The 13434-nt window shown below is 48.1% G+C and overlaps 1 protein-coding gene across 4 annotated transcripts in view; it reads right to left on the reverse strand.

Annotated features, from left to right (window-relative positions):
- Positions 1–570: 570 nt before the first annotated feature.
- The window catches only part of PTPRE (protein tyrosine phosphatase receptor type E), a 96454-nt gene continuing 83590 nt past the window's right edge, over positions 571–13434 (reverse strand). For 2 of the 4 annotated variants that reach the window (XM_060033844.1, XM_060033846.1), the window contains 6 exons: positions 13096–13172; positions 11775–11909; positions 8606–8731; positions 7564–7730; positions 6038–6173; positions 571–3956 (listed from right to left, as the gene is read on the reverse strand). In XM_060033844.1, coding sequence (XP_059889827.1) covers positions 3882–3956; positions 6038–6173; positions 7564–7730; positions 8606–8731; positions 11775–11909; positions 13096–13172 — 716 coding nt within the window. In that variant the 3' untranslated portion in view covers positions 571–3881. Of the gene's footprint in view, positions 3957–5410; positions 6174–7563; positions 7731–8605; positions 8732–11774; positions 11910–13095; positions 13173–13434 lie in introns of those variants that run through there. The other 2 variants (XM_060033843.1, XM_060033845.1) reach the window with 1 other exon arrangement.

Genomic DNA, 13434 nt, shown 5'->3' on the forward strand with positions numbered 1-13434 from the left:
AACAGAAACCTTGGATGTAGGGGTCAGAGCGGGGGCAGGGTGTTGGTCTGCTAAGGCCGTCCTAACAAAGTGCCACAAACCAGGTGGTTCAAACAACCCAATCCTATTGTCTCCAGTCCTGCAGGCACGAAGGCCAAGTCCAGGTTGCTTCCTTCCGAGGCTGTGAAAGAGAAGCCACTCCCTGGTCTCCGGCAGCCTCCGGGCTTCCTAGTTTGCAGAAGCATCACTCCAACGCCTGCCTTCTTTTCACATGTTCTTCTCCCTGTGCGTGTGTCTCTGGGTCCAAGTTCCCTCTTCTCATAAAGGCGCCCTCACACTGGAGTAGAATGGACCCACCCTAATGGCCCACCCGACTCCTAGGCCCTCATCCTAATTAATCACATCTGTAACAAACATAACAAGGCTTATAAAATTTATTAAATAAATACAACCAATAAAAAGCAGATGTTTAGATTTCCACATTAGGCCCAGAATATCTAAAAGAGGAAGCTGGGGTGTGAGCTGGGGAAGGGCGGAGAAGCTGAAAAAGAGAGCTGGGATCACCAGAGACACAAGGTGTGTAAAGGGAGGCCTAACAGGTGTTTAGGTTTTAGGAGGAGAAGCGACATTAGAAGGGCTCTCTGACCCCATCTGGCTGTGGACTTTGAGCATGTGGTCACCTTCCTCGTAGATGCTGGGAAACCACTGCTCAGGGCTCGGAGCCCTGTTTGGACCGGAGGAGGGACGGGGGCCCTCTGCAGGGCCGCTTGTGACTAGTGACCCACACACCCTCAGGACTTCTGAAGACCGGCCCACTGGCCATCGTGCCCACTCCTGCCCGGGGGACTGTTTCTACACCATGTCCGAGCTAAATTTTACAAGTCCTAAAATTGTCTGTGTAAATCAATGCTTCCCTCCTAATGAATGTCTTGTCTAAAAGGATTTAAGGCAGAGGAACGAGATAAGGAGATTTCAGTGAAGAAAGAGACGCAGGCTGGAGTCAAAGTAAAGATTTATCCTCGCATCAGAATGTTTTGGATGTTGCAATTTGCATATACACAGAATTCAGCAGCATTCACTGGCATCATAATCAGTGCAAGATCAAGTGATAAATGGAATAAAAGAAAAAAATGAAACCGGAATACATACATATATTATCAAGATTGCACATAAATTAACACAAACACAACAGAAGTATCAGTAATCACACATTTTAAAAAATAACATGGGCGTGACTCCAAATGCTGAAACAGAGGTGTCAGGCTCGTTTTAAAAAGTTTTAAAAAACACATAAAAATACCTTTTAAAACACTGGTATGCATTCTTCATTCATAGAGCACATGGAGAGAAACAGTAAAGTGAGTCACACAGTGACTGATAAAAGCAAGGAGATCAGAATGGTCGTCTTCTAATCGCTATTTGGCGTTTGAATGTAGCCGCATGCAACGGAGAAAACTGGCAAAGAAAAATGACTTTACCAGCCTGGCGCCGTTTTGTTATGTACAATGGACTTTCTTTCACCGAAGGGGAGGAAGAGTCAAACTATCCCAGCGAGACAGAGAGGACAGGAGTCCCGGAGCGCCCACCAAGGCTGTCTGAACCGGGACCGGGGCCGAGGCTAGGAGGCTGCAGCTACTGGGAGGCAAGAACTGCCCCAAAGGCGGAGGGGGTCCTGCAACCCAGGGACAGTGGCTTCCGCTCTGTTCTCAGAACCATGAGGGCGGAACCGCAGCAGACAAGGGGGATACACAAGGGGGCAGAAGAACACACAAACGGGGCGCTTCCCCGAGAAGGTCTACCTTAATCTCAAGACAAGAGATGCCAGTAAGACCATTGAAAGGCCTGAAGGATTCTCACTAAAGGCTCCTACATTTGGACCCCAATCCAGGCGTCTCGACCCCTATATGTCGCCTTCACCACAAACACCGGCTCTGTTTCTAGGCTTTGGTGCTCAGTTTTCTCTCCTCCCCTTCAGTCAAGAAGGGCTTCGGGCTTGGGACTTTAACAATGAAAACAAACAGGGCCACCAGGTGCATCTCGCAAAGCTCCCTCCATTTTCTCTTCGACCCAAATGCAGAATCATTGTACCCAGAAGGGCGAGGGACGCATTCAGCTGTGTGTGGAGCTCAGGGCTGCAGGCTGGTGGCCATGGCAGCGTTCACAAAGTTGTGCTTTTGTCCGTCCAGCTGGGCACCTCATCTGACCCTTGGGTGGGGCTCGGAGGAGTGGCAGAAGCTTGATTACCGGCGGGCTTGTTATTAGGACGTAACTTACCCTGGGTTACCTTTGTGCAATCAGTTACCAGTGGAAATATCAAATAAAGGCCTTCACATTCACATCTCTTTTAAAAAGCAAAAAGTGTACCCAAAAATGCACATGTTAAATGTTTTCAGATGTCTTTTTTTTATATTGTGCTCATCGGCTAGGTACCTAACAGCCACAGACAGATCACTGCCATTAAATCAAACCTTTTTACATTCATCCCTTCTCTTTTTTTTGCCCCATAAGCCAATCCTGTCTGGCAGTGAGATCATTATTATCCAGTGTCAGAGGTCTCACTAGTAACCATTCAAAAATAAATTAGCCTTTAGATTAAGGATTTCTCTTTTTCTTTTATTAAATATCGAGGAGTGGGACTTTAAAAAAAACTGTATAAATCTAGATTTTAAGATTTCTTTTCTTACAAACAGTCTTAGCATTTACAAGAGATTTTTAAATACCAAAATGCTTCTCAGAAAGTTTAAAGCATAATTGCTTGTGGCTGCCCAACTGTTTCTACCAGGCGGGAGCCCCTTGCTTCCATGCTTGTCAGATGCTCTATCTGACCTTTTGGAATGGAAGTGGTTTTTTGTCATGCCTTGAGGCACAGCTCACGACAAGCAGGGCAGAATGGCGGGGGCCGGGAGGCAGGGGGGAGTGAGAAGTGCAGTGGGTGTGATTCTCAGACAGACGGACAGCAAGCAGCGCCCAGCGCCGTGGGACTGAAACTCTGATAACTGGTTTTGCCGGACCCAAGGCCCGTGCGAACTGGACCACTGGCCTTTACATCTTTCTCATCTGGCCAAGATGGCACGACACAGCCTTGAATAAATGCATTTTTAAGTATTACTATATAGTCACTGACTACTCCAGTGTGTTTTAGACTTGGACTCAGGTTGTAAAGTCTTCTTTGATCTTTAAAATGTAAAGATGAACCACGTGGGTTGAGACTGAGGACTACAGAATTCCCTATTTACACTGTATCTTCACAAACAGTTTGCTTTCACAAAACTGCCACTGGGGGGCTTCCCTGGTGGCGCAGTGGTTGAGAGTCCGCCTGCCGATGCAGGGGACACGCGTTCGTGCCTTGGTCCGGGAAGATCCCACATGACGCGGAGCGGCCGGAGCCTGTGCTCCGTGGCAGGAGGGGCCGCGGCAGTGAGAGGCCCGCGTACCGCAAAAAAAAACAAAAAAACAAAAAAATCCTGCCACTACTCAGGGCTGTAAAATCAGTGTCAGGAAAATGTATTTTCCACCGATTTCTGAGTCCTCGACTGTTTTCTAAGGAAGTTGTGGTTAGTATCTTGCATAAATAAACACACTTGTCATATTAAGATTTTTAACATTTAGAGGTGCTGACTGTGTGAAATGAAATGATATGAATCTAATGAAAAATTAAAATATTTTTACTGATATTAGCAGAAATATATATTTTATGGAATATTATTTGACCTTAATACATTATTCCAGTTTTTAAAAGGGGTATTTAAGATTTAATAACTTTACAGCAGGTGGCCTTTAAGCATAACAAAATCTATACAAAGAAATTAGGAGGATATTAATGTCAACTATGAAATAAATTAACATGATTTTTACAAAATATACTGACCATTAAATTAAAAAATATTTTAAGGCAGGAATTTTCATTTGAAATTAGCATAATCAGAAAATATATCAATAAAATCTTGTACCACTTTGTAGCAGAATTCATACTGTTCCTGAAAAAGAAAAACAAGAACACATTAAAATAATATGAAAAAAAATTTGCCTAATTTAATTAGGAGAAACTTTAAAGAGAAGACATAAAAAAGTCTGACCAGTTATTGAAATACTGTATATCCTACTGCGTATCAGCTTCTGTTATATAATTTAGTTTCTAGGCACATGAACATTTCCAAATAAAGCTGTTTTTCTACATAGAAAATGTCAATGTTCAGTTTCAACTTTAGCATAGTGTATTTTGGACAGTCTGAGTGAGAGATCTTTAGTTTTCATATTTAAACTTAAAAATAACCACTTTTGAACTGAAAAAAAATGAGCACACTTAACATCAAACTTCAGAGTGTAATGAAAATAATCTACAGAAGTTAAATAAGACAGAAATATAGATTATTTTTAAGCCTAAATTTACACTATAAAAGGGCATTGCTTTATATCAATTTTACTAGAATTTAAAAGAAAACTGTGTTGCATATGTATAAGGCTGTTAACTTATTGGAACACTTGGACATCATCTGACTCCAGACCCCCCAGTGGCTCTTTGAGGGGGTGAGACTAGAGTCAGATGGCGGGTTAACAGGGGACCAGAAAGCGGGTTGTGTGACACGGCCCCTAACGGGCACTCTAAAGAGGAAATGAAAGAGCTGGGGAAAATGGCCACCGCAGGGCTTCCTTAGTGAGCCTACCGTGTGCCTCGGAAAACCATGCGTGCACAATGGTAGGCAGGCAGGTTCAAGTAACAACAGCTACCCTAAAAGGGTCTGGTTCCTTGCAGACCCTGGTCATTTGCTGGCCCAGTGAACATGGGAGCTGGGGAAGCAGGGGGACCAAGGGCGTTCCTCATCCCCCTCCCTCCTCTTTCCCAACACCTTGGGTTCAGCCTCTTCTCTAAATTCCCATTGAACAAAAATCTACAGGCTTTTGGGTTGGAAGAGGCCAAACATTAGCCTGTCTGGCCGTTCTGGAGTCTCAGTCCAGCCATCATGGGAAGGAGCTGGGCTTTCCAGGGGAAGAAAAGATGAGGCAGAAAACTGCTGTCCTGAGGTTGCAGGGAGGTTGTCAGGAGAGCCAAGAATGGACTAAATTCCCATTGAACAAAAATCTCTAAATTCCCATTGAACAAATTCCCATTGAACAAAAATCTACAGGCTTTTGGGTTGGAAGAGGCCAAACATTAGCCTGTCTGGCCGTTCTGGAGTCTCAGTCCAGCCATCACGGGAAGGAGCTGGGCTTTCCAGGGGAAGAAAAGATGAGGCAGAAAACTGCTGTCCTGAGGTTGCAGGGAGGTTGTCAGGAGAGCCAAGAATGGACGGTGGGGGTCCTCCCTTCCAGCTACTAAGATTCCCACCCGATCACCCAGCCCCCGGACGGGAAAGGGAAGGAAAATGCCTGAGTCGGGACCCAGTTAGCACAGAGAATGAGTGGGCCGGGCCGGGAGGGCAAGTGCTAAAAGAAGAAGCCTTGGGGAAAACGACGGGTTGTAACAGCCTTTGAAGCTGACCTTGCCGTTGCAGAACAATCACCAAATTTGGTGAAGAGGCATCGCTTCCGAAAACCAGCAAGTGTGTGTTTTCACCACGAAATGAAAGAGAACGTGAGAAGGAACTGTGCATCGCACGGACTCCTTAAGTAAGGCCCCTGGGCAGTGTCTGGAGGCTGAGTGAGATCCAGCCAAGGAACAGAGTCCACACGAACAGTGGAAGATCGATTACAAGAATCAGGACTGGCAACGTCAGTGCTATTTTTGAACGTGGTACATATTTAAATGCGCATTGGAATCTGGAGGAACAGTTCACTCTGACATAACGGTTGCTATCATCTGTGCCTCTGTCCAAGGGGTCTTACCATCTGAAGTCACGTGTGTGCCCCTCCTCACGTGTCCTGCCCGGGGGACAGACCCCAGCCAGACGCAAGGGAAGAAGGGGGTCTGTAGAGCTTTACTGTGAGCTGACTGGAACCTTTAGCTCTTTTTCTTGGAAACCTTACCTCCCTCCTTCCCCGTGGACTTGAACTCCTTCAATGAAGCTACATCAGATTCAACATGAGACCATTCTCGATCCCTCTGGAAACGGTTTCTTACCAGGGTTTGCACCATATGTGGCCTCTGAAGTCGTAAGCTCTTCACAGCTTGGAATACGTCTAAAAGTCCCTCAGCTTTGACCCGTTCCAGAATGTTGCTGAGTGCTATGAAAGTCCCCGTGCGCCCAGCTCCAGCACTGCAGAGGAAACGTGCTGGATAAGATACTCAGACGCACCCACGGGCACGGGACTCCCACAGCCTCCGCCAAGCCCCACACGTCAGTACTGGAATGACTGGAGCTTGGATTTTTAATGATCACTTATAGGTAGCTTAGCTTTGGACTACGAGTCAGCAAACATAAAATTCCTAAAACACTTGCCTAATTACAACATGAGTTGAATCAGGACCGGTTACAAGTTTTTAAGCTGGTGGAACCATTTCCCTTCTTCCTTGTGTAGACCAGACCTAACGGAGGCGGGCTTGGCTGGCCTCTTCCAGGGAGCCCTCTGGGGATGCACGGCTGCCCTCTGGGCCCTGGAATCCCACCTGTGGGCTGACTCTACGGCTGCTCTCCCTGCGTCTGCCTTCCCACAGGTGGGATGACCTTGTGGGTCTCCTTCACCTTTGCATCCCTGGTGCCCAACACGTGTTAAGCTCAGTCTGGGTTTGCAGAGGGGGAACAAAAAGGAACTCAAAAGGACATCTACAAAGGCACCAGGGACTGGAAACCGAGGCGTGTGCTCTCCCTGCTGGCCAGGCCGGAAGTGCGCCAGGCGGGTCCCAGACAAGGAAAGAGGCCCAAACCCTCCACGCTGGGTGTTATTAGCTACAAGGCGAAGTGGGTCGGTGCCAATGGCAGTCACAAAAATGTGGGAACCACACGTGCAGACAAAGGAACAGAAGTGCAGCCTTGGAGGCAAATCAGCAGCCCCGAGATCAAACTCCCCAAACGCGAGGAAGAGCTTTGCAGGGGTGGTCAAGGCCCCTGCCAGCAGGCGGGCCTGGCCCAGCAAAAAGGTGAGCTGGCAGGTGTCTAGGTTCAGCCAGTTCACCCTCTACCCTCGTGATGCCGTCGTTCAAAGTCTTTGCTGGGGGCGCCCAGCTGTGTCCAGGGGTCCCCCTAGTGTGTCCCTCTGCCCTTGGGCCTAACTCGGGAGCCGGGCTGAGACGGAGGGCGTGGAGCGGTGGGCCCTCCGTTATGGACCCCGGCCTGGACATCCGTGAGCAGCTCAGAAGAGCCTCCTGCTGTGCTGGGTGGGCGCACCAGCCAGAGTCAGACGGCCTTTCAAAACGAAGACGACTCAAGTTCAGGGTTTGTCGGAGCGGTGCTTGGCAATTTTTTTTTTTTTTCGACAACTTATAAAGCACAAAGAAGTGTGTGTTTGAGGCATTTCCTGACTCCTTCTGCCCAAATGCTTCTGCGTGTTATGGTAAGATGACACCTATGCATTTGCGTTATGTGACGTGCGTAAGGGAAGGGCAAGGATACCGTCCAGGCAAATGATGCTACTGGGAGCAGTGAACTGGGCGTGGGGTCTGTGTCCGCCCCACCCACAGGGCTGCCCGGGCCCCCAGGGGCCGCTCACCTGCAGTGCACGGTGATGGGGTGATCGCCCGTCTGCTGCTGCTGCTTCTGCACGGCCGCAATGAGGTCGATCATGCCTTTGCCCTCGGCGGGGATCCCGATCTCCGGCCAGCCGTGGAAGTGGAACTGTCGCACGACCCGGGTCTGCTCCTCCTGGCGGGCCAGGGGCTGCCGGGCGGGAAGGGCGCCTCAGTGCTGCCCCACCGCAGGCTCCCCTGCCCTCCCGGGGACTCGGGCCACGGTGTCTGGCAGCCAGCAGAGTTCCCATGTGGCTGGCCTCCCTGTCAGGGTGTTTGTAGGCCGTGGCCACCCTAAAGCAGAAGGCCAGCAGTGCCTCCTTCTGGGTGGGGACAGGACACTCAGAGGATGCGCCCCTGAGTCCCCAGGGCCCCCCAGACCCCTCTACGGATCCTCGGCAGTTTTGCTGGAGCTAACAGGAATCATCCCTTTTTTTAAGAGGCCAGGACCCTACACGTCCCTTCAAGGCTGGAGACGAGGAGTTTCTGAGTCAAGCGGCCCTGGGTCGTTCTGCGACCCGCGTGGAGGAGAACAAGTCTTTGGGCAAAGCTGGGTTTCACTGTTCTGACCGCCTTGAGCTCAGAATCAAATCCCATAGGTGGGTCATCTTACCCACAGTTGACACACAGCGTCCCCATTCTTGCCAGGGAGCAGTGCCCAAGACCCGGTGGGGAGGGGGGATGGCAGAGAGCCCCAGAGACGCCTCTGTGGATTCATCCACTCATTCTTCCTGCTCTCGGCCACGGTCTTTGCTCCTGGGGAGCGGGTGGCGGTGGGACGCCTCTCGGAATTGGCCTCTTTGCCCCACCATCCCCGTGCTCCAGCAAGGAGGCAGGGGACCACGAGGTCAAATCTTATGGGAGATCGGCCACTTGATAACACAGCTTCATACTGTCCTCACTGGCCGTCGATACTAATCTAACTTGGGGCTCCGGAAAAGCCTGAAGGAGCAGGACACTCTGGCACAATGACAAGCAGACCCCGAGTGATGTCCACAAGAGATTGAAGGGCTTGGGCAACAATACCTGATTGAAAGTGACCAGGAAGTCTCGTATACTGATGGCTTCAGAAAGGGTATCGCTCTTTATTTCGATCGTTATTTCTCCATGAGTCACTGAGCCCTCTGTTGGCCAATACTGGCAGCATTTATCCTTGGGGGATAACATAAAAAGAATTTGCTGCTAGCAGTTTTGACGATCTGGTGCAGAATTGCTCTCAAAGCATTTAACGTATTTCGTCTGACCGAGAAAATAACATATGAACACGAATGTGAATGCTACCAGTGCCTGTTGACCGAGGGAACAGAGCAGAGTCCAGAAACAGACATGCGTGTATTCGCAACTTTGATACAGAACAGAAGTGACATGACACAGAGGAGAGACTAGTCAGTAAATGGAGCTGGGAAATCAGTTCTCCGTATGGGAAAAGGGAACTGGATCCCTGACTCACACCCTACCTGGGCTGATACGAATGCCCCAGCCCCTCCTGGAGTTGGGCAGCGTAGAACTTGCCCTACCATATATGGTAGCCTTGAACCTTGATAAAAACAAACCAAGACAGGGTCAGACTCAACGTCAAAAACAAAACTGTGAAAGCCTTAGAAGAAGAAAATACCTTTTCATTTTGGGGGACAGATTTAACAAACAAGAGCCCCAAAGAGCAAACCAACCATGATACAGCAGATTGCAACATCAGATTATAATCAAATTAACTCTGCATCACCCAAAAATATCAAGAGAATGAAAAGACAGACCATCAACTGGGATGAGATGTTTGCAATACGTAAAACCAACAAGGGATCAGTACCAAGAATACGTAAAGAAATCCTATAAATCAATAAGAAAAGGGCAAACCACCCACTAAAAAAATGACTGAAAGGCATGAACAGGCACTTTGCACAAGACGAAACATGTCCTCTATAAATATGCATAGTGATTCCTGACCTCACAGGGATCAGAGAGGTGCAAATCAAGGACACAAAGAGATGATGTTTATACCTATTTAATTAACAAAAATGAGGACATCAGACAACCCTAGGGATGTCGATGAATGATATTCCCCACTGACCACTTTGGAAACCACAACCACTTTGGAAAGCCATTAGGAAATGTCTTGCAAATTCAAACTTTCACACACACTCTCCAGTGCAGCATTTTGTCTCTTTGGAACCTACTATTCCTTGTGCACCATGAGACACGTACAAGAAAGTACCCGCAGCACTGTTTGTAAAACAACAGAATGGAATCAACCCAAATGCCCATGACAGGAGAAGGGGCAAAGTCAATGGATGCAGGATGTACAGTTTGTGTTGTGGAGTATAAGGAAATAATGATGAATGAGCCATAGTTATAGGCAGCAACATAGGAGAATATCAAATGCATAATTCTGAGTGGAAAAACCAACTCAACTTTCTTTTTTTTTTTTGCGGTACGCAGGCCTCTCACCGTTGTGGCCTCTCCCGTTGCGGAGCACAGGCTCCAGACGCGCACGGGCCCAGCCACTCCGTGGCATGTGGGATCTTCCCGGACCGGGGCACGAACCCGTGTCCCCTGCATAGGCAGGCAGACTCTCAACCACTGCGCCAACAGGGAAGCCCCCAAGTCAACTTCTGAATAAAGTTCAAAAGCAGACAAAACTAAACAGTTGTTTCTTTAGGAATACACACACGTGATATCAAAAGATTTTTTAAAAAAGCTAAGAACACATCTCCAAGGGTGGCTTTAATTGAAAAGATAATGATAAGTGTTGATGAGGATGGCGAGAAAATGGAACCCTTGTGCATTGTTGGTGGGAATGCAACACGGGGCAGCTGCTCGGAAAGCAGTCTGGCAGTTCCTCCAAATGTTAAGTGATATGAGTTTGCAATATAGTCATGATATGGCCCAGCAATTCCACCCCTAGGTATCTACCTAAGAGAAATTAAAAGTTAACATTCATGTAAAAACCTGTCCATGAACGTTCAAAACATTATTCATAATAGCCCAAGTGAAAACAACGCAAATATCCATCAACTAATGAATGAATAAACAAAATGTGGTATATTTATACAATAAAAAGTAAAAAAGAGCGGGGAACTGATTCACGGATGAACCCTGACGACATTTACGCTAAGTGGAAGAGCTCAATCACAGAAGACGTGTATGATTCCACTTATACGAAATGTCCAGAAGACGCAAATCCATGGAGTCAGAAAGTAGATTTGTCGCTGCAGGGACTACAGGGAGGAAGTGGGTAAGTGATTTTTTTGTGGGTATGGGGTTTCTTTTTGGGGTGATGAAAATGATCTGGAATTAGTGATGCTGCACAACTCTGAATATACTAGAAACCACTTTTCCTTTAGAAAGATGAATTGTATGGTATGTGAATTATATCCCAACCAAACTGGTTTTAAAAAGCAAAGAAATCAAAAAACACAAATTCAGGACAGTGGTTACCTCTTGGGAGAATCTGGAAAAATGTACATTATTGGCAAAAGTTTGGTTTTTCAGCTGGATGGTGGGTTTGTGACTGTTTATTACGTTATTAAATAAAAACAAGAAGGCCAGGGCTACCCTGGTGGCGCAGTGGTTGAGAGTCCGCCTGCCGATGCGGGTTCGTGCCCCGGTCCAGGAAGATCCCACATGCCGTGGAGCGGTTGGGCCCGTGAGCCATGGCCGCTGAGCCTGCGTGTTCGGGGCCTGTGCTCCACAACGGGAGAGGCCGCAACAGTGAGAGGCCCGCATACCGAAAAAAAAAACCAAAAAACAAAAAACACAAAACAAGAAGGCCATGCATGGATCTTTGGGAAAAAACAAATGTTTAACTCATTCAGTTTTACCAGAACTATACTAATTAGGTACATATATCAATACTTATGTCTTTCTGTTCAAAAAAAAGTGAATAAATGTCTTTTTCTTCAACAGGTTGTGACCAAATTTGTATTTGTGGCAAACACAAGATGGCAGAATTTCAAGCCAGGTTAAATAAAATGTAGGCTAAGAATAAAGCCAGTGGGTAGTTACGATTAACTTGTGGTGGGCGTGGTGATGAAATAAAACCTTTTCCATTTCCAGCCTCTCCCCCTCCTCAGTGGTTGTGGCCTGGCCTCACAGAGGACAGCGGGTGAGACATTCACAAGGGACAGGTAGTCACATCAGGTGGGCTGCACCTGGTGTGTGTTAACGGCCCCACAGGTGGGCTGGGCGGCGCCCTGACCTGCTCTCTCTCCTGGACCTCGGTCAGCATCACGATCGTATGGCACTCCCGCTCCCAGACCATCCTCCAGAAGTCCTCCACTGTGTGCGCCAGGGGCCCCTGGGTGGCGATGAAGTAGTCCTTCTGCCGGTAGCCCTTCAAATGGGAGCAGAGGTTAAAGTCCGACTTCCTTCCAACCCATTTCCACCGTGGGACATGTGAGTATAGGACAGCCCAGGGCCGGATGAGGGACAGTATTCTCCAGACTTCCAGGGCCTGAGCCAATCCAGCTGGCACACGCTCAGAAAACAGGTCGAGATGCCCAAGCTAGACAGCCCCCCTTCAGCCCCAGGTCACCTCTGAATGGGTATCACGAACCCCTTGCTTGGGCTGGCTTTGATTCTAACATGTCTGGATGCGTCACAGCTAAGTTAGCATCGCAGTGGGGCAGCGAGCCTGGGCATGGAGTTAGAGGAAGTGGGTTCAAGTCCCAGGTCCTCCCCTCGGGCCCAAGTGACCCCTGGCACAGCATTCTCATCTGCAAACAAAAACCCTTGCACGGACTTGGCTGCTGTGCTCTCTCCTGCCCATTCATCAGCTAACTCTGCTATGCACGAAGCAGCCTAAGACTGGGCCTAAACACAATCGTGCTGTCCACGCACAGCACATGCGAGAGAAAGCGCGTGCAAGCACGGATAGCAGGTGGTGTGCAACAGAGAGGGAAAAGGGAAGTCACTATGTGTTAAAAGCAGAATGGAGGGCTTCCCTGGTAGCGCAGTGGTTAAGAATCTGCCTGCCAATGCAGGGGACACGGGTTCGAGCCCTGGGCCGGGAAGATCCCACATGCCGCGGAGCAACTAAGCCTGTGCGCCACAACTACCGAGCCTGCGCTCTAGAGCCCGTGAGCCACAAATACCAAGCCCGCGAGCCACAACTACTGAAGCCCATGCACCTAGAGCCCATGCTCCGCAACAAGAGAAGCCACTGCAATGAGAAGCCCGCGCACCGCAATGAAGAGTAGCCCCCACTCACCGCAACTAGAGAACGCCTGCGTGCAGCAATGAAGACCCAACACAGCCAAAAATAAATAAATAAATTAAAAAAAAAAAGCAGAATGGAAAAATAGCAAATTATTTAGCAGCACACCTACATCCTCTATTTCCAAAGTTCCTTATTCATTTTCTTTAAGCAAGTGTCTGCTAATGAAATGGTTTCGATTTCTGTGGGCGTGTCTATCCTTTCTGATTGTGAAAGCAAGTTGATCAAGAGTCTCTGTGATTACAGATGAAGAGAGCATGCGTCCTCTCCAGGCACACAAGCAGGGCCGGGCCGCTGCACTTACGTCTATAAAGGACGCGTTGATGTAATCCGTGTACTCCTGGCCCCTTTTCATGGAAAGGATGACGCGGTTGAAGTCATCTGCAAAGCAGTGTGTCCCCTGGGTCAGAACCAACCCCATCCTGCCTTGCAAACTTGAACATGCTGCTAGGAGCTTCCGAGACATAAAACTTATGGATAAAATCACTAAAAAAAAGTCAACTCAAAGGAAGGTTTACTTTCTAAAATAGGTTAATTCAAGTGGCCCAGGAAGCTGTGTTTTACCAGGGAAGTTCTAAAGTAATCCACTTATCGTTCTCATTTGTCATAATTGAGGTAATTCCTACCAAAACGTAAGCATTAA

Source organism: Delphinus delphis, chromosome 16 (genome assembly GCF_949987515.2).
Source record: "Delphinus delphis chromosome 16, mDelDel1.2, whole genome shotgun sequence".
Classification (NCBI taxonomy): Eukaryota; Metazoa; Chordata; class Mammalia; order Artiodactyla; family Delphinidae; genus Delphinus; species Delphinus delphis.